Source organism: Thunnus maccoyii, chromosome 11 (assembly GCF_910596095.1).
Source record: "Thunnus maccoyii chromosome 11, fThuMac1.1, whole genome shotgun sequence".
Classification (NCBI taxonomy): domain Eukaryota; kingdom Metazoa; phylum Chordata; class Actinopteri; order Scombriformes; family Scombridae; genus Thunnus; species Thunnus maccoyii.
The window spans coordinates 28,804,042-28,824,018 of record NC_056543.1 but is presented as its reverse complement, the minus strand read 5'-3'; the positions used below and the strand labels follow the sequence as shown (position 1 = coordinate 28,824,018).

The 19,977-nt window shown below is 40.6% G+C and overlaps 3 protein-coding genes across 5 annotated transcripts in view; 1 reads left to right on the top strand and 2 right to left on the bottom strand.

Annotated features, from left to right (window-relative positions):
- The first annotated feature begins 399 nt into the window (after positions 1 to 399).
- On the top strand, positions 400 to 3,169 carry il17d (interleukin 17d). The gene is made up of 2 exons (XM_042426460.1): positions 400 to 1,266; positions 2,764 to 3,169. Exons 1-2 carry the CDS (start codon positions 956 to 958, stop codon positions 3,074 to 3,076), a joined length of 624 nt encoding a protein of 207 aa, XP_042282394.1. The 5' UTR covers positions 400 to 955; the 3' UTR covers positions 3,077 to 3,169.
- Positions 3,170 to 4,533: 1,364 nt separating this feature from the next.
- Positions 4,534 to 9,029, bottom strand: eef1akmt1 (EEF1A lysine methyltransferase 1). 3 transcript variants are annotated; one of them, XM_042426457.1, is made up of 5 exons: positions 8,927 to 9,029; positions 7,351 to 7,552; positions 6,464 to 6,546; positions 5,808 to 6,097; positions 4,534 to 5,471 (listed from the first exon to the last, which is right to left on the bottom strand). In XM_042426457.1, the coding sequence occupies exons 2-5, from the start codon at positions 7,495 to 7,497 to the stop codon at positions 5,338 to 5,340; spliced, it is 654 nt and encodes a 217-aa protein (XP_042282391.1). In that variant the 5' UTR covers positions 7,498 to 7,552; positions 8,927 to 9,029; the 3' UTR covers positions 4,534 to 5,337. The 3 variants fall into 3 exon arrangements, with proteins under 3 accessions (XP_042282391.1, XP_042282392.1, XP_042282390.1); XM_042426458.1 differs by lacking the exon at positions 8,927 to 9,029 and adding an exon at positions 8,619 to 8,888; XM_042426456.1 differs by lacking the exon at positions 8,927 to 9,029 and adding an exon at positions 8,637 to 8,888.
- A 2,896-nt stretch (positions 9,030 to 11,925) lies between these two features.
- Positions 11,926 to 19,977, bottom strand: part of xpo4 (exportin 4) — a 59,804-nt gene continuing 51,752 nt past the window's right edge. Inside the window, exons 15-24 of the mRNA XM_042426058.1 lie at positions 19,573 to 19,742; positions 18,865 to 19,039; positions 17,090 to 17,296; positions 16,611 to 16,697; positions 15,524 to 15,704; positions 15,306 to 15,427; positions 15,039 to 15,169; positions 14,759 to 14,876; positions 14,332 to 14,424; positions 11,926 to 13,014 (exon numbers count right to left, since the gene is read on the bottom strand). Of these exons, the coding sequence (XP_042281992.1) occupies positions 12,817 to 13,014; positions 14,332 to 14,424; positions 14,759 to 14,876; positions 15,039 to 15,169; positions 15,306 to 15,427; positions 15,524 to 15,704; positions 16,611 to 16,697; positions 17,090 to 17,296; positions 18,865 to 19,039; positions 19,573 to 19,742 (1,482 nt within the window). The 3' untranslated portion in view covers positions 11,926 to 12,816. The remainder of the gene's footprint in view (positions 13,015 to 14,331; positions 14,425 to 14,758; positions 14,877 to 15,038; positions 15,170 to 15,305; positions 15,428 to 15,523; positions 15,705 to 16,610; positions 16,698 to 17,089; positions 17,297 to 18,864; positions 19,040 to 19,572; positions 19,743 to 19,977) is intronic.

Genomic DNA, 19,977 nt, shown 5'->3' with positions numbered 1-19,977 from the left:
AGTTTTCTCCTGCAAGGCAGACGACCAAGGATTTAGTGAAGGGTAAACTGGATTAAATTAAATTTTAAAAGGCTTTTTATATGCATAATCATTTAAAGCCTTTGCCTCACATAAAACTTAATGACATAAATTCACTGTACTTTCATACTTAATGACAGTAGAATATGGTCCTTGGGAGAAAATTTGCTTTTTAACAATTAAAGGTGGGGACCATTTGACCTTGACGTCACAGTTTGTATGAAACCAGAGCTGACATTGAGTGGTTGGACATAGCTGGATCCAGTTTATCTTAAAGTGAAGTAGACTCTGGTGTGAAGCCAGGATCCAACAGCAGAAAACACACAAACACACACACACACACACACACACACACACACACACACACACACACACCCACACAGCAGTCTGGTCTTCCCACTCCTATCAGGAGTGCTGGGGCTGAACCTTATCTGTCAGTACTTCAGTTTGATTTAGACTCGCTCTGAATGGTGGATCACGCTGTTCCTGCGCGCAGGAACTGTTCCACCGGATTTTACGCACACACGGTCGGAGACAAGCGATCGGAAAACACACTTGGTGACATTTTCTGTCGTCGATAACAGCAGGCAGCAGGTGTAACAACTCCCAGTTCGGTAATAACTTCTAATCCTAAAGCAGTTATTTATCCTGGCGACCCTGTGGACTCGTTGTTCCAAAATGTTCCCTCAGTTTCCGTGGCGGAGCGCCTGTGCCTCGGTTTCCACGCCAGAGCGGACTGTTTTCCTGCCGCTGGCTGTTCAACGCTCCCATCACTTCACTGGATTATAACAGGAAAGGAACCTGTTGGTGGTTAAAACTGCCTCATTAACGAAGGTCACGCTTGTTTCTGGACGCATCTACCTCCTTGTTATATTTTAAAACAAAACAAGGAAACATTTTTCTGTGGATACGCGTTTTGGCACAACACTGCTCAGTGATGCCGCGTCGGATCCGCGTCCTGCTGCTGCTGCTTCACCTGGCTGTGCTGCTGCTGGGCTTGGCAGCCGGAATGAGTCGGATACGGAAGAAGGCTACGAGGACCCGGTCTTGTCTGGACCTGCCGGAGGAAATCCTGGAGCAAATGTTCGGGCGGCTCTCGGTCGGTGTTCTGAGCGCTTTCCACCACGCCCTGCAGCTAGAGCCGCAGGCCAAACTCAACCTGACCTGCCCGACCACCGCACGGTCCCAGACCGACAGCAAGACCCGCCTCCCGGTCAGCCTGCGCAGCATCTCTCCCTGGACCTACAGGTGAGAGCAGGTGGACTGCTTTATACTGGCTCTCTGCTGTGGGGGAGTTAGTCATCATTAAATTAAAATCTCAGCATGCACCGTCTACTCTGATTTCAATCAACAACACGTGTGCATTAAAAACTACTTGCATTCGACCAGCAAACACCAACATCAGTGTTTTATAAGAAAATGTGATGTTGAAAAAATGTGAAATACTGGGAAATGAATTTGTACTAACCTACTCACTGCAATTCATGCAAATGTTTCCATAACTTGTTCAGCTGTAAACATACAAACGTTACAGTGTTATTGATAATAATATTTAGTGCTTTTAACCTTTAACCAGCAGTTTCAGTGCTGAGATTAAACTCCATCAAGATTAATGTGGCACTTTAAGATTTCAGATCAGATCCGTGTCGTAAACGACACTAATCCTATTAAATCAAAATGTCTTGTAGCTCTGCCGGGAAATATGAACGTCACCAAATTCACTTTGTAAATTGGGTCATAAATTAGGAGATGTTGTATTAAATGGTTTTATGGGTTATTTTTTCTTAAAAATAAAATTACAGTGACAGAAAAAATCAACTAACAGTCAACAACATAAACTACACTATAAATAAATGAATTCATCATAGTGGCTCATTCTGTCACCACATCAGCTCAAGCTGCTCCTTTCTTCTCCACTGCAAAATAAATATGTTAAAAAACATAACATTGATTTTATAAATGATGCACAGAAACATCACAGATCCTGAAACTGCTCAAGTTTACACCTTAACACGTGTAAATGCAATAATAATGTCCCTTAATTCACTAAAATCTCAATTATTTAGTTTTGCAAATGCACAGTTTTTGAACTACAGTCTGATTATGAAATGAAGTTTGGCAGATTTATGTGTATCTGTTTATTTAATACGTATTTAGAATATTAAGCCAAACATATCCAGACTTTCTCCTACACTAAATGTTGTGTTGAGAGGTCAGAATGAGTGTAAATTATATATTAAAGTTCATCAACAGAATTCTGAACATTTTAAACAAAAATGTTAAGAAATGAAATGTTTTTTTCCTGTATGACCTCTCCCATGTTATTCTTAAATAATGAAAACTTCTGCTTCCTTCATACTCATATGCTCTTTACTGGTAATAACAGATTAAACTTTGTGCTAAAAGGACAACATTCATGTCAGGCACCTAATCAATATCATAATGTAGGGAAAACAACACTGTGACTAGCTGAGGTAAACAAAAAAGTTTAATATGAGATGATATTTTCATTTAGGAGAGTTAACATCCCCGTTCAGGGAGCCTGAACACATCTTGGATGTGGATCTTGGAGCTTGTCTCTAACAGCTACAGTTGCAGACATACTTTATTGGGTTGTCCGTGTGTTTGACCTGTAATCATGTTTTTAAGAGCCGCTGAAGGGAGGAATGAGTTTTCACTAGCTTAAAGAATACAAACTTTGATCCCTCAAAAGAAAAAAAGCATCTGTTGAATTCATCCTTGCAGGATCTCCTACGACCCAGCCAGGTATCCCCGCTACATCCCTGAGGCCTACTGCCTGTGTAAGGGCTGCCTGATTGGACCGTACGGCGAGGAGAACAACCAGTACCGCAGCACCCCGGTCTACGCTCCCTCTGTCATCCTGAGGAGAACAGGCTCCTGCATCGGTGGTCGCCACTCCTACACTGAGATCTACGTGTCCATCGCTGTGGGATGCACCTGTGTGCCGTTGCTGGAGAAGGAGCGGAACAGCAACCAGAGCCTGGAGAGAGCAGAGCCCAAAGCCAGACCGCTCGTCTCTGCAGGCAAGAGAGTGTGAAGGAAACTGGGCTGTGTTACTCGAGATAAGCTCTTCTGCACCTGATCCACTTTTTCTAGGTTTTCATTTTTCCCTCACTGGCAATACAAACAACGTAAGATATTATACCTATAAAACAGAATCACTTATAACAGCCCTAAAAGTAGTACTCATTGTATAGTTGATGATGACGGATTGATCTTCATCTCTCTTAATGCTCCTGAAATGTTTGTCATTTGAAAACGAATGAGGACTGTTTATTGTCTCGGTTCTGACCCCCTCTGGACCTGAACTTGGAATCAACTTGAACTTCATAAAAGTGCCTTTACTGTGGTTGTGCAAGGATACAAAATTTAAAGTACAAATAACTGAATCTGCATATAGTGTATTTACTTGACATCCCAAACAACTGGAGAGATTTACAGGCCTAAAAATACACACTTTGACATTTGGGTCGATTCATCCAAATGACAAGAAAACATTTTATTTTGTTACATCTGGTAGGAAAAGTAAGGATGAAAGGCAGACATGTAATATATATGTATACAGTATATAGACTGTAGCAGCAGTAGTAGAATTACAATATAGAGAACCAGAATGAGATTATTAGGTGAATACAGTACAAACACATAATAATAATAATAATAATAATAAGCAAATATTAATGTGTAAAAAGTTTTAAGAGGTTGGGGCAAAGTGTGCAGTATGAGCCAATCAGATTCAGTTTCTGTACTTTGTTGTGTTGTTTTTTGGATCTGACATATCTGTCTCTGAGCAGCAGTGTGTCTCTCCAGAAATGATGTCTTGTTACTCTGGATAATCCAAATAACCTGTTGTGAACAGTTTCTTCATCTCTTTAGTAGCAGTTTCATACACTGTGTCCTGGGTTTTATCATAAATGACATGAACACTGTTTCTGGAAAGATATGTTGTTATTGAATTGTATATTTCAATGCTGTGAGCACCACAAACAAATTCCATTCATGACCTTTCTATTGAGGTGGAGGCAGATATCTCAGAGATTGATATCTAAATAACTGACTGCATGGTGACATACCAGCAGAGGTAAGTGACAAAATGCTTTTTTTGTAATTGACCAGTTTAAGGAGGAAAGCACAAACATACTGAACAATGGAATAAAGTACCAGACTACAGCATCTTTCCAGACTGTTTTCATGTAGCTCTGTGATAACAAAGCATCATGTTCAACTCCCACTGCACCTCAACATGTTGGTTTAAGAGGAACTTCCATCATATTACAGGTGGTTTGCACTGACTGGATGATCACCAGTATTATTATGAACAGTGGTGATAAATACTTGACTCACAAGCTGCACGTCTACAGCGACACTACAGAATGCTTCTCTCCAGTCAAACGTCAACCTGATCAACACCGCCACCTTCTGATGTAAAAAAAACAAAACAACGGACAATTGTGGGGTTTTTTCATTCTCATCAGCAGAAACCTGAGACAACAGTTCTTCTGACACACTTTAATAACAAATTAGTAACAAAACAACACGTATTCCAGATGACTGCATGTGTGATTGTCCAATTCTGTTAAAGCTCCACTAAAACACACTGAGCAGTTAGTGACAATCTGGACGTTCAGTATGTCTTTCAGTGTCAGTCAAGTCTCCAAGTCCAAACAACACAATCCTGATGACCTCACTATGACATCATCAGGGGGGTTTTGTCAGACTTGACAAAGCTGGTCCAGAACCACAGAAGACTATTTTTACTTTACTAGTAAACTGTTTTCAGAGGCTGACAAGTGTGAACTGATCTCTACGTTTAGTCCACGTCCAGCTCAATGCCACAGAGCCTCATTTTGTTCATTTTGTCTAAGCAACAGTGACATTTGATTTAAAATAAATTGAATTTTTTAAAATTTGAAAACAAAAACAGCAAAACCTCACATTAGAGGAGCTGAAACCAATAAATATTTGCCATTCTTTCTTGGTTACTGGCTTCTATTAACTGATTATCAAAATTAACGTTCATTCATTTTCTACAGATTCAGTAATTGTTTCAATAGTGAGCCAGAAGGTTGCCAAATGTTGCTCAGTAAACAAGCTGACTTGTTTACAGGCTCAAGTTCACTTGTAACCAAAATGAATTAAAATGCAAAAACAGCTGGCGACATGTTTCAGGTGGTGCTGCAGGTCTTGATGCTTCTGTTCATCCATCAACAGCAGAGGAGCACTTAGAAATGTCAGAGTAGCGTCCTCCCTCCTCCAGGCTGTTTCTGCTCTGAGCAGCTGATCAGACAGAGGTTCGGCTCAGCAGGACAGGAGGCGGGACGGATAGTTGACGAAACAGCGGAACTCGTTGGATAAGTTTCTTTTGTGCTGCGGCAGGAAGCTGCACTTTTTTACATCCAGAAGGTCTTTAGCGACACTCTCCATGATGGCACCTGCAGAACAGAACACACACAAACATCTGATGTTAAGAAGCTGCTCAGAGACATTTAACAACATGCATGAAGGGAATAAAGCTGCTGTCATCACTTTGTATACAAAAAAAAAGATGCAGCTTCAGTGAGATTCTTTCACAGCCACTATGTTCACATGTGTGAAGAATTTGACTGTTTTCAACTGTGTCGCCCTCCAGTGGTATCAAAACACACTGTGACTGTTTTTTAGAAGACTGTCAGGGATTTATCTGATAGATAATCAGGTGTTAATCTCTGCGACTTGATAATATAATGATAATACATGAGAAGCAACAGCAGAGCACTTCCTCCTCTCACCTGTACACAGCAGCACTTTGCCTTTGCTCAGGTACTTGACGGTTTTGGCCACTTTGCCCAGACACTCCTCGGACAGGTATGGCGGGTCGGCGAGGACGATGTCAAAGCTCTGAGGAGCCACGCTGGCCGGGAAAGACAACGGCTCGTTGTAGTCGTAGAAGATGAAGTCATCGCCGTAGGTGGCGAAGCGGCGGTCGTACTCCAACACGACAGAAGACACCCGGTCTGAACCGTCCACCACACCCTGCTTCAGCTTCTGGTACACACTGGGCGAACTCACACATGCTATCCTGCAGGTAAAAAGAAACACCAACACACTTCATCAGAAACTCCTGCTGCAGATGAAGCCGGGAGGGTTCAATAAGAGTATGAAGCTTCTTTCTATGTTGTACAATCATACAGAGAAAACTCCCTCAGAGTCTGTCCATCACAGAAGAGACACAGACTACAAAATAAAATACACCTGAATGTAATGCAGCACAGTACAGACTGGAGCTTGATGAGAAATCCAGAGATTGAAAACAAAACAACAATTAGAGGAAAATCTGAAAAACAATATTTAATGGAAGAGAAATCTGTCCACATTCAAAATGTGTGTGTGTGTGTGTGTGTGTGTGTGTGTGTGTGTGTGTGTGTGTGTGTGTATGTAGCTTTACCTGCCTCCCTCTCCAGCTTCACGTATGACCTCCTCAGCTAACTGTGTTGCTGTTTCATCACTGTACCAGAACTGACTCATCCGCTGGTGGACGAACACACACACAGAAAGACAGAGACATCAGTGACACTGTTAACATGGTTTAATCAGAAGCTACTTCAGTTAACTTGTGTTTAGTTATACTTGGGCTTGACTAATAGTGGGTATTTGAGATGAGGGCTGCATCTAACAATTATTACTCGCACTTTTTCTCCGAGTAACATATTACTCGTTTAGTGTTCAGGACATCAGAAAATAGTGACAAATTTCCATCCGTAGTTTTCAGAGTTCAATGTGATGTCTTCAGATTACTAAGAGTCCAAAACCCAAAGATGTTCAATGTGTAATGATGTAAATTAGAGAGAAGCAGCCAATTCTCACATTTAAGAAGCTGGAACCAGCACATGTTTGATAAATGACCTAAACTATTAATCAATTAAAATGATCATACCTTCATCAGATCCTAATAATGAAATCTGAGGGATCCCTGATAAACTAATCAGTGCTGAAACAATGTGTCAATTGACAGAAACTTTGATGATTGATTAACTGTTTCAGTCATCGTTCGAGCAAAAATGACCAACTGTATTTTACATATTGGTTGAAACATACATCAATACAATATATCTGTGATAAGCTGATAAAATCAGCGGTAAATGGCTCTGAAACTCATCTTAACAGTTGACACAAGAAGTCAGATAACTCTTGATTGATGCTTCAGCAGCTTCCTGATAATCTCTAATCCTCTGTGTCTGTGCAGCATTTTTACTGCGTCGCCACTGAACAAACCACAGAACAGATTCGCTGATGCAGCATCAGGTTTTCTGTCTCTAAATCCAGCGAGCTCACCCAGTCCTCCTCCACTGCTCCCACAGCGAACTGGTCTGAGGGCGTCGTGCTGTCAGCCAGACCGCTGCTGGTCTCACTGAGGAACTCCTGCAGGGCGGCCAGAGTGTGAGCTGACAGTGTGGGAACGTCGTCATCGCTGTCACTCATCGCTGACTGATCAGAGGAGGAAGATCTGCTGCTCTTACGGAATGAAGGAAAGTTTCTGAAAATAAAAAGATAAGAAAATTAACTGGTTCATTCAAACAGGCACAGGAGAAGATAAATGATCATATATTATTAAATTACATAAATAGGCTACATTATTACGATATATGAATGTACTACAAGACAGGTTGGGAGTGTGAATGAAACATGCAGCTAGAAAAGCAATACTGTGAATCTTTTTTTCCTGTGAAACAGTGGCTCCAGACTTTTTTGGACCACTTTAAAAACAACAGTGTCTTCTTGTGACACCTAGTCTACCAGCTGTGACCAGCTCAACCCAAGTGTCACTTTTATTTTAATTCATTTTGTGTATCAGAAATGTTTTTTTTTCCTTCCTCCTGTTTATCATCTTACAGTCCAGACTTCGGGTTAGGAACTACCACTCTATGATGAAAGTTAAGCATCCGAAGTGTGTCTATAGTTGGTTTAATAGTCAGTGCAGGAGGGTGAACAGGATTCCTGCTGTAAATACACACAGCGCAGGTTTACACTTATAGTTCAGTGTCAGACTGACTGAGATAAACAGCACAACCACAGAAACTCATCTTTGCTGTCATTCAAAATACAGAAATACACAGACGTGATGCTTTTTAAAACATATTCATATAACATGATTCAGATTATTCTGAGGGAAACATTTCAGGAGACGATCCTGCTGAAAACTGCAGCAGTGTTTCCTCTGACAATTTAATACAATAATTCTAGTTTCGTGTCATATCTGTTGCTGTTTGGGTCTAAGTTATGTTTAAAGTTAAGGTTATTGTAATGTCTTTATTTAATTTAATTTTTCACAACTGTAATAAATCCATGTATCTGGAGTGGAGACAGAAATCTCAGCCATCTACCATCTTAAAACCTTAACAAATAATCCCTGGCAGGAACATCCAGAAGCTCCAGTACATTCAGAACAGCGCTGCCAGGATCCTACTGAGAGTGCGAAAACACGAACATATAACACCAATTCTGTTTTCATTGTACTGTCTCACTGTCTCCTTCAGGATTGACTACAAATCCATCAACGGACATGCGCCTCCCTACCTACAGAAACTGATCATAACACAAACCTCCACCTGCACCTTCACCTCCAGTTCTTGTCTTTACACATTCACAGGACTTGATGTAGAGGAGCAGCTGTCTGCACAGCTCAGAGACACAAACAGTCACACTGGATCTGACTAGTTTGCGTTTTGTCTGCTGTTGTGTTTTGATAATTAAAGTAGCAGAAACACGTGGACATGACGGAACATGTGAGGAAACAGCTGATGGATGGATGGAAGATTTTCTCCTGACACACTGTAAGTTACACGAGCTGCACACGAAACACAACGACACCAATAAAGCATCCGATCATTATTAACAGAGACAAACTAACCTCAGCTGCTGTTGTGGACATGTGAGAAGTCCAGGAATGATGACGTAATACGAAAGTATGGATCCTGCGAAGGGACAACTCAAACTGTCGGGTTTCCTCTTCCTCTTATTGGTTTTTAGTGGTGGTTGGCATCCAAAATGTTACATTACTGCCATCTACTGGATTTAAACTAAACTCTCCACTGACTAAATAAAATAATAAAAACCTCTTCCCACCCATCTCCCACTCTGCTATAACTTTATAATAATTAATAATTTTTCAGGTGTTTGAGAGAAGCTAAAAGCTTCTTTCAACAGATGCTGCACAACTTCTCCAGAAACTACAACACCCAGAAATCTCCTCACTGCATCTACAATTATGTCCATTTTCTCAGATTTCCTCTCAAAGGCCCAAAACTTCACCTGATCCTCACAAAAGCAAAACTCATCCTGCTTCCTGACTGATTTGTCCTCTTTAGTTTCTTGTCTCACATCATAACATTTCTGACCTACTTCCTCATGCTTCTTAGATTTGACCCTGATTATTTCTGCCTCCATTACTCTCTCTGGACAGTTATCCTCCCTGTTGCATGACTCCCTTTGCAAAGAAGACTCTGGATCTTTCTCACAGTCTCCTTCACAGTCATTCTCCCCACATTTACCACATGTGGTAAAATCACTCCTACATACAAACAAACTATGACTAAACCTCCAACAATTCTTGCACTGCAAACATTTGGGAACATGCTGCCTTACTGGGTATGAGATGTGGTCCAAGAACAAATCAAAAGTTAAGCATAACAGATTTAGTCTCATACTTTTCATTACTCATTAATATTACTTATCACACCTCTTCATCGTATAGCTGTCTGTCACCTCTTTACACTCTTTACATCTCCTTGCATCCCCTCTGTGAGAAACTCCAACAACAACAGCTTTAACTGGAGCTTTCTTACTGGGGGGAAAACATGCCACTGGGTACACACAAACTTCCACTTCCCTTTGTTTACTCTCCATCATTCCAGCAGTCATCAGTCTCACTCTGTTGTATCTCTGCTTTTAACATCTGTGGCAAAAATGACGACCCTCCTCTGTGCTGCCCAGTCTGTCAGGCTGCAATGATGTCATTGTAATTTCTAGTAATTCATTTTTATTCACACATTTCTATTTAAAAATGCCAATGTTACTATTCCTTCAAGACTTTGTATTTTCTTTAAACTGATTAAAACTGATTATACACAATTGAATGTTATGATTGCACAAACCAGACATTTTTTGTTGCTTTCTATATTTTCTTCACAGTTCCTATCTTTTTAAAGGAAAAATCTATTCACTGCACAAACTGTTTTTTTTTTCTATATTTCAACACTATTTTTGGTCAATAAAGTTTTTGGATACAGTCAGCCTACCATTCTGATCATCATGAGTAAATACTGTATGTCTTTCTGTACTAGACCCCTGACACTCTTTTGATGACATTGGTCTTTAAAAAAAAATAAATTAAAGGTACAGTCTGTGGAATATTAACTGTCCCCACCACCAAAACTCTACATTCATGATTTAGAGCTGCCATCAGCACAGAACTTCCTGACAGATCTTAAAACAAGGACTAACATTGAGTTATTGAGGATTTCTTACACTTTTAAAGTTTTATATCAGAAATGGTTGTAAAAGCAGTGAACAAACACAAAATCTTTAATGAAAACTCTTCAGCTATGTTCGTGAATTTATACTGAAACTAAGTTGTCTTCTAAAGCCTGAATTATTCTGGAGGTTTGGTCTCACTAATGTGAAAAAGCAGAGTGTTCAACTGAGGGACTCAAGTATTTAAGAATAACCTGAAAAAGTCTTTAGACATTTAACATGTTATCAAACTCAGTGGTTTAAATATCACATTTTAAATTCAGCTCAAGGTTTTTTCACCTCAGAATCAGACATTTTGGTTGTTTTTGTGGTGAGTTACATGAAGCAGGCTGCTTTCTAACTGGTCAATAGTTTTATTTTCTCAAATGAATTGCACTTTAAAATATCAAAAACTCCCAAAATCTCAGTCGATGAACCCTGCTGACACCCTGCCACTTTAGTCTAAAAAAGAATCTAGTTCAGTATTTACTCCACCTCTTTAAATCAACTTAGATGAAATTACCAGACAATTTAAAACAGACAGACAGTATTTTACCTCCAAATTCATCCTGCTTCCATCTTGAAGAACGGCTGCTGGTGTAGCTGGTGGAACTAAAATGTATAATCAATAACTTTATTCCATTCTAAAGTAAAAGTAATAACAGACATTATAACAGACCAAACACACATGGAAGGAAAAAGAGGAGGCCAGAACATTTTATACAATAAGTTTATGTACACTTTTACACTTCATTAACAAAACAGCCATTCTACAATAACCAGGATAGTGCTCTGAACGAGGAGGGTTCTGTCTCCAACATAATGCTTCAACAAGTGGCTCTGCTCCTTTTTATTTGGTTTGTTATTGCTGTCCTTCAACTCAAACAGTCTCTGCTTCAATCCAGTGTGTTGAAGAGCGAAATGGAGGATGTGCTGCTGTAGAAAAATACTACTGAAATTCATCTGCTAAACTTATCTTCTGGCCAAACATCAGAAGCCCGATCAGTCTCGGGCCTTCGTCTGTCCACTGCGCCGAGGCGAGGGAGGGGGCCCGCAACGTAATAATACTACAATCCAAATAGAGAAAAAAATATCAAACCTCAAAGCTCAACACCGAGCAAGTTTCTCCTTCTTTAGCTGAATCCATACAACTCTTCCTGCCCTTTACTGGCAAATATATAAAAACATTTCAGTGAAGTGTTTTTGTTTCCTGTCATTGAACACACGTTCCTCATGGGTTTTGAAACATATTTACACCCTTTAGTGAAACACAATCTGATTTTGGTTTTCTGTCAGCATCAACAAACACCCTCCTCCTGTTCTGTGTGGTTCAGCATCACCAAAGACAGCCAGGCCGGCCATACCTATGTTGTCATGGCAACATTTGACGTGTGTGCATGTTTGTTTATGTGTGTGAGTGTGTGTGTGTGTGTGTGTGTGTGTGTGTGTGCATCCGCTGTATTCTTGGCGAATGGCAGGCACGGTCGACGTTGTCAGTAGATGTAGGACATGTTTCACACACACACGCGCACACGTGCACACGCACACACACACACACACACACACACAGGACAATCAACAAAACAAAGGCACTCTGGGAAGAATTGGGGCGATGTGTGTGCAAGTGTGTGTGTTTAAAAATGGAAACTGTTAAAATGAAGTGTGTGAGTGTACTGGGAGAAGTGGGTGGTCGCCATGGCATTCTTGAAATAAAAATGGCCCCTCTAATACCGTCAGCTACATCCAAAAACCTCACACTGGAAAAAAAGTTCACAACTTTCCAAAAACTGCAACCTGTTTGACCCTCAATGTCACTCTATATGTGTGTGTGTGTGTGTGTGTGTGTGTGCGCTCCAGGAGCCTCCAGGTACACGAGGAGGTGGCCGGGGAGGAAAACAACATCACTGTCGGCTGCAGCTCTGCCTCCCGTCGTCATGATGGTCAGTGCTCCATTGTTTCAGTCTAACAGGGCAGGATCCTCTGACTGAGCCCGTCTGCTCTGCAGTCCAGTCTCCATGGTTACCACATCACCATCATTAAGTCTGTCAATCTGGAGGGGCTGGGTGTAACAAGAGAGGAGGAAAACAAAACAAAAAAGAAGAAAAAAAAAATCCAAGGAGGTGAAAACGGGGTAAACATTCAGGCATGAGATGGATTCCCCAGCAGGTCCTCAGAGGCATCAGGCCGTCTCTTTTACCCATAATTCTTCAGGAACAGGCGGGGGGTCAGAGGGTGTTTGATTGGTTGCTTTTCATAACGATGAGTGGAGGCGGATTCGGTTTCCAGTGGTTATTTCACGCAGAGCAGGCCGCCCACGTTGGCCACAAACTCCTCCAGGCTCTTGAGGAAGGCGACCTTCTGCTTGCGGTCCATGGTGGGCGGCGTGCTGCTGGCCGTCAGCTTGTTGAAGGCGTCGGCCAGCCGCTGGTAGATGACGGCATCTCTCTGTGAGGACAGCAGAGTCTCCACCAGCTCAGAGTACTCCGCCTGACAGAAGAAGTAACAGATGATCAACTCAGGGTCAAATAAAGCAGGTTTTATACTAGAACCTGACTGGTTCATTAACCGGCTCAATATTATTGGCTGAAGTGTTTGAAATATCAATACTTGTTTGAAACCATGACACAGTTTATCCACCAAAGAACACAAAGTTATTTTCAACTAATGATTATTGTCATTATTGAATAATCTGGTGATAATTCTCATGTAATTATTTGTTTAGTCAATAAAACTGGCAGAAAATAGTAAAAATATCTATCAAACTTTCCTAAAGCTCAAGTGATGTCATATAATTGCTTGTTTTGACAAAACAAACAAAACCAACAAACAAAAACCCAAAACCTGAAAATATTGAGTTTACTATAATAAAATGATGAAAAGCAGAAAATCCTCACAGTTAAGAAGCTGGAATTAGAAAATGTTTGATATTCTTTCTTGTAAAATTGATCAATTTAAAAATAGTTGGCGATAAAGTTTCTATCATTGAATGAATTATCTATGAGTGGTTTCAGCTCTGAAAATGTTTATGTTATATTATGATGAACATTGGCCTGTATATTATTAACAGATATGAAAAAAAATGGTAGATTGTCAGTTCAGTCTAGACTGTTTGATTCAGTGTTTGTGTTCATACTATCATGTTCTGATTATTGGGATCTCTTACCTTATTTCATTTAAATGTTTTACTGTTTTTATGTCTGTATTGTAATTTATTATTTGTATTTATTTCAAGCATGTTTTAAATTTAAATTTATTTATTTATTTTTTGGTCTGTTTACTTAACAGTGGATAAAATCAGAATGTCTGTGCTATGACACAGAGCGGCCACTAGAGGGCCTCTGGTGTCATTTACCAAGAAACTTAGTGTCTCTCTGTGGTGCAGAGAGCAGCTCACCTATGAAAGTGTTTTTCCAGAGTTTGTCTGTTTAATTCATAAAAATATTCTGCAGAAACAAGGTAGCCGGCAGCAGCAACAACGTACTCTTTCATACGAGGGATTCAGTTTGACAGCAGAACCATTAAATATCTAGTAGTCTAAAAACTTCACTCACAGCTCATAAAAGTCACACAAAGCCCAGACTGAGCACCTTCACAAAGAACATGTTCTATCATCTTAAAAGCCTGGAGCTGTTTTCACAAGACAAGAAAATCAACAGAACCAAAGCAAAGTGTCATTTGTTAGGTGAACATTATCCATCTTTATATGAGTATCCTTGTGAATGCACTTGCACTTCTTCCAATATAAGATCTATTCTCCTTGAGGCACCAACAGACTGAAGCTCTGACATGCACTAATTTACTGACCTGGTGCAGACACACGAGTGTGTAGAGGGCTTCTCCTGCAGCCACCGTCATCTCTGTGTTGTGTTTTTGCAGGACCAGCATGTCAAACACCAACTGAAGACAAGAGGATGAGTACAGGGTGTAAACAAACAAGATCGTTATTACAGGATAAAGCAAATAGAATATATCCAAATGAGTTTTGCAAGAACAAAGATTCTACAGGTTGGCAGTGAGCAGCATCAACATCCAGTACTAAAATATTTTCTTAACAAAATCTTATTTCCTTTGATTTTTTTTGAATGATCTTCCAGTTTACCAGTTTCAGATTTACTTGTTCAATCGTCTTTGCTGCAGCTGTTCATGTGTGTTGTTATTTTAGCATGCTTTCATCACTACACCTCCATTTTTATTGAGGAAAAAATGTGAGTCAGCCGGGTGTGTGGCGTACCTTGAGGAAGTGCCGGGTGGCGATAAAGAGAGGCGTGTCCTTCTCCTGGTTTTTGGCGCACTGTTCAGCCAGAGGAGACAAAGCCTCCAAACACAGCTGGCTGATCTCTGAACTCATCCTGAACACAAGCGTTAAGGAGCAGGAACTACACAACACATAGCTTTTTTCATCACAGGCAGTATGGTTGAGCACACACACACACACACACACACACACACACACACACACACACACACACACACACACACACACAGTTCAGACAGAGGCGGTGGGAGGATACGAGGTCATTCCCAGCTCTAGGGAGAACATGAGGCTCTTAAAGAGCTCTTCGGGCAGCTGAGGGATCTTTTCTGGGAAGATCTCACAGATGAAGGTGATGAGCTTGTAGTACTGATTACACAGGGAGGGGAACTGGAACACAACACGGACAAGATCAACACGTGCTCACAGAACATGTTAACTTGACAGATTCAGCTTTTTAAAGCACACAGAGGAAATGTTCAGCCTGAGTCATAGATTAATCTCTTATATAGGTATGTTGTTTCACCTTGAGCAGGTCCTGAGACATGAGGGGAAGAACAATATTGACGCCATAAAGAACCACGTCTGCTGCTGATACTGTCCGGTTGGAGGCCGGTGTTCCCTGGTCTTGGCTTCGGAACACCTCGTCTAGAACACACAGCAGTTTGAAAAGTTAAGTCTCGAGCAACTGAGGCAACACAAACAAGGCCCTTGTTTTAAGACTGAAACACCCAGCTGACGCACCGGTGTCGCTGAAGTCGATGAACTCTTTGGAGAGCAGGTTTGTGAGCAGCTCCATGATGAGCAGCAGGTCTTGGTACTGGTCCTCCTCGGCCGTGGCGTCGCTCCGCTTCCTGCTCTGGTTGTTTTTAGAGTAGACTTGCAGCAGCGTCAGGCACGCCTCGTAGAGCTTCATGGACTTTGTCTGGATGGAGGGACAGAGTGACAGTTAATGTCTCGCAAATCTTCATGAAGATTTCCACAGATTCCACTCAGGAGTTTTTTATGACTTGTGTGACCTAAAGAGCCAGCACTTTATGATTTGTTCATTTTATTTTTAACAGTTTAACAGTCTGTTTTCTTCAGCAGATTTTTTTCACATGAAACATTTTCAGAATATTCCTGTAAAGTGACACATTTGTTAAATTCCTTGTAGCATTTTCCAGTCGTCTTCTGAGAACTAATGAAACTCTGTCGCCTTTATATTATGCTTGCAGTCAGATTCACACCTTTCTAATTATATTCTGGAAAGAAAATGAACAGTTCTGGTCCATAAAAATCCAGCAGAAGTCTTTCTTCCGCCCATCAGTGAGGAAGCACTTGAGGGAAATTGTGCGTTTATTGAGTCCAGACTATTATTATTATTTTGCACCAAGAAGCCTGAAAATAATTAGAAAGTAATCAGAGGTGCAGGTTTAGCATACAGAATGTGTGAAAACAGTGTCACCAAAAACATATTGTATTGATGTAATTTCTCAACAGATTGCAGGTCTGTTGTGTAAATATAATTAAAGTACCTTATTCATAAAAATAAATGAAATGGGATTTTCAGTTTAATGTCTTCACTGAGAAGAAGACTGAAGATTAAACAGCTATTGATGAGATAAAAATAAAGGTCGACTCACACACTGTTAACTACTATTGACAGGCAGCAGAACAGAATATGGCTGAAAAACCTTCATCCAGTTCAACACTGGCAGTTTGTGTCTTGTACAGTTTCAGTATTTGGACAGTAAAGCCACTTAAACCACAATCTGGAAAATCTGTTTTATTTGAAACATGATTTCCTGCAGGTCAGACAGTGGAAGTAGATAAAAGATGTGTCACCTACCTCTCCAAGGTAGCAGATCTGCTTGTGAGCCACTTCGACAAACACCTCAATGATGAGGTTGATTGTCTCAGGTGTGTTGCTGTAAACCTGAGTGATAAAAGCATAAGTCCATGATTAGAGTGGATTTGTCTTTATTATTGATACTTACAGACTCATCTCACCTCAAAGTTATATAAAAGCTTTTATATACTATTTTACTTTTTTACATTCTTGTTTTAAGGCCTCCTCATTCAACACAATGGCATTTTAAGACTCATTTAAACTGTAAAGAGATTTAGTTAGTTTCTCTTTTGAATTATTTATGGTAATATATATAATATGGAACATGTTGTCTTCAACCTAGTGTGTATTTCACATGTGGATCCAATGGGAGTTAACGTCTAAATCTAAAATTAGAGCCATATTCTAAACTACAAAGGATCAACAACATACAAGTTACCTTTCACTCACATCCATCCACCTTCTCACCCTGCTCTTACCTCCATGAGGCCGATGCAGCTGGACAGGAAGTCCATGAGAAAGGAGAAGAGCGAGGCCACGTTGTCGATCTGCGTCGCCTCTGCGATGCCGCACAACGCCTCCAACGTAGCGACGATTTCCTGTTTGACGGCCTCCTCCTGGCTGATCTGTGCGAAGTTCTCCTGGTTGATGAGGTTGAGGAAGCGCTGCTGGAGAGGATGCAGCACCTGAATGAGACAAACAAGGAAACTTTAGGTTATTTTAAGATTTAATGGTCTGCTGCCTTGACAAATATAATCATTAAGTATGTAAGATGTCTTGAATGGTACATATATTATCCATCACATTGTAGGGAGGTTCTCCATGTCTCCAAAACATTTGAAGTAGCCTGTAGAAATTTCTTCAGCTATCGGCACTTTATTAAAAGTTCTAGTAGTTTAATTTTTTAAAAAGTATGGGGTCATTTCTGTCTATCAATCCAAGAAATGGAAGTAAAAGTTACATTGAAGTACATGGGACATAATGTTTGATGATTACTGTGGACTGTAAAGCTCTTCTGGTACAACAGACATAACTGATCTAAGGAAAAATGAATACATTGTGTTAAAAAAAATCTCTTGAAGCAGTTTTAAAAATGTAAATGTAATGTTTTAAAACAGTAGCAACATATGAGCAGTGTGTCAAAACAAATCAGAGTTACTTGAGCGATCGGGATAAAAGTGATTTCTTGGTGCATGTAAGTAAAGAGGAGGAATGCAGAGATGTAACAAAGGAGTGTTTGATCAGTTGTTGGGTTCCTCCTCCATTAGAGCCATCCAAGTTCAGACAGAGCAGCTGTGGGATCCAACAGCTGCTGTCTCACTCGTATACCCCCCATAATTACTCTGGAGTCATTGTGGCTTTGCACCCCCATTTACTACTGTCAGCCTATTAAGACAAAGACCCCCAGGATCACGACTAGGATCATGTTATACACGCGGGAGAAAGACTCGACGGGGGAATATTATCAACTACATCCATCACTCCTCCTCCTCCTCCTCCTCCTCGGATCTGACTTGAGTCTGCAGAGCTCTAGAACTCTGGAGGACTGAGCAGTTTATGTGCATTTTTTTAGGGTACAAGCTCATGACTTGAGTGAGATGATCAATTATCAATGTCGTTTTATTCAGTAGCAGATGTGAACCAGGTGAAGTTAACTGTTACAGCTGCAGGACATTTCTCATTAAAAGACAATTCTGGTTTATTACAACTGGAGTCTTATTTTTGTAAATTTCAGAGCTGTTATAATTCATTCTGTCCAGTTTCACAACAAAATTTTACTCTCATGACGCTCACCCTCACCCCCCCTCCTAAGCCCAATGTTGAGTTTTTTTTATTTTTTCGGGGCATATTTGGTCTGTATTAAATGGTTCAAACTCCAGTAAGAGATAAAATTCCTACGGATTTATCACTTTCTTTTCACTGTTTATGTGCTTTTAGCAACTTTTTTTTTTTAAATGACATCATGCTACTAATGCTAAATGGCAGTTTCATTATTGATAAATGAATACATTTTCAAAATAAATATATTAATCATACTTTGGTGATGGAAAATGAAAAATGCTCATAAAAAATCCCAGAGCCCAAGGTGATGCTTCAAATTGCTTTTTTGTCCAACTAACCGTCCAAAACCCAAACATATCAAACAGAGAAAAGCAGCAAATCCTCACATTTAAGAAGCTGGAAACAGTGAATATTTCATTGACAAATCATGTCAGCTCTTATTCTTTACTGTACACCTATATGCTCGTGTTACCTCGGCCCAGTATTGCTGTTTGGTGTCAGAGTCCATGTGTGCGAAGCCTCCCAGGACCAGAGCCTTCATCAGAGACCTCTGCACGGAGCTGGACAGCAGGTGGAGAGGAGGGCTGCGGCTGGCAAACTGCTTGGCCAGGTTCCACCAGCTTTCACACTGCACCACGATGTTTGCCCTGCGGACAGACAGGGAGGCAGAGTTTCCTTTAAGTGTCTGTGGTGTGTTTGATGTGACCTCAACATCTACTGTCATTCCTCTGGAAACACATGCGGCACTTACAGGTGGATGATCTTATCCAGAAAGCCTCATAGCTGTTTTTGCCTTGTGACTTACTTAAAAAAAACTTGCTACTCCATTTTTTTCATATTTTCACTTTGAAATTAAAAGATATTTCTTTCTTCATTTGTGGTTGTGGGTCTGAGGGATCACTGAATTAGTTCAAAACCAATCCAGTAAATGTCAAAAAAAAATTGAAAATCATCAAACCAATCATTCTTGGCTTTTACTTTCATCTGTTTAATGATTAAAGGAAGCTAAAACGCTCAATCAAATGAATCTAGTACTTTTAAAAAGACCAGCAGAAGAATCAGAAACTTCTGAAAAAAATATGAAAAACACATTTAATACTTTTCCATCTCCCATAAATCATCTTGCGACCCGGCTGTCATGAACTGAGCCGCGTGTCCAACACAACACGACTGTCCTCACCTCTCCCTCTTCTCTACCAGCGTCACCAGCAGCTCCACGGTGTCGTTGGCCAGCTCAGCCTCCGAGCTCCACACGGACAGGTTGTTGATGACCTTCTCCAGAAGATATCCCACAATCCACTGGGCCCCCTCTGTGTCGGCACCAAAGGCTGTGCTCAGGGGCATGCTGATCTGAGGAAAGACAGATGGTTTATTGTTATTATGGAGGAAAGATATTACAGAAACAGACTGCGACATGCAGCTGAGTGACTGGTGAAAGGTAGTCTGATAACTTTATTTATTCAGACAACCGGTTCGCCATAAAGCATTTCCATTGATGCATTTGATGGGAAAAGAGGATAAACTAGATAAGAATTTACTGCAAAAATTCAAGTGTCAAGTGAACACAAATCCTTAACTCCTCCAG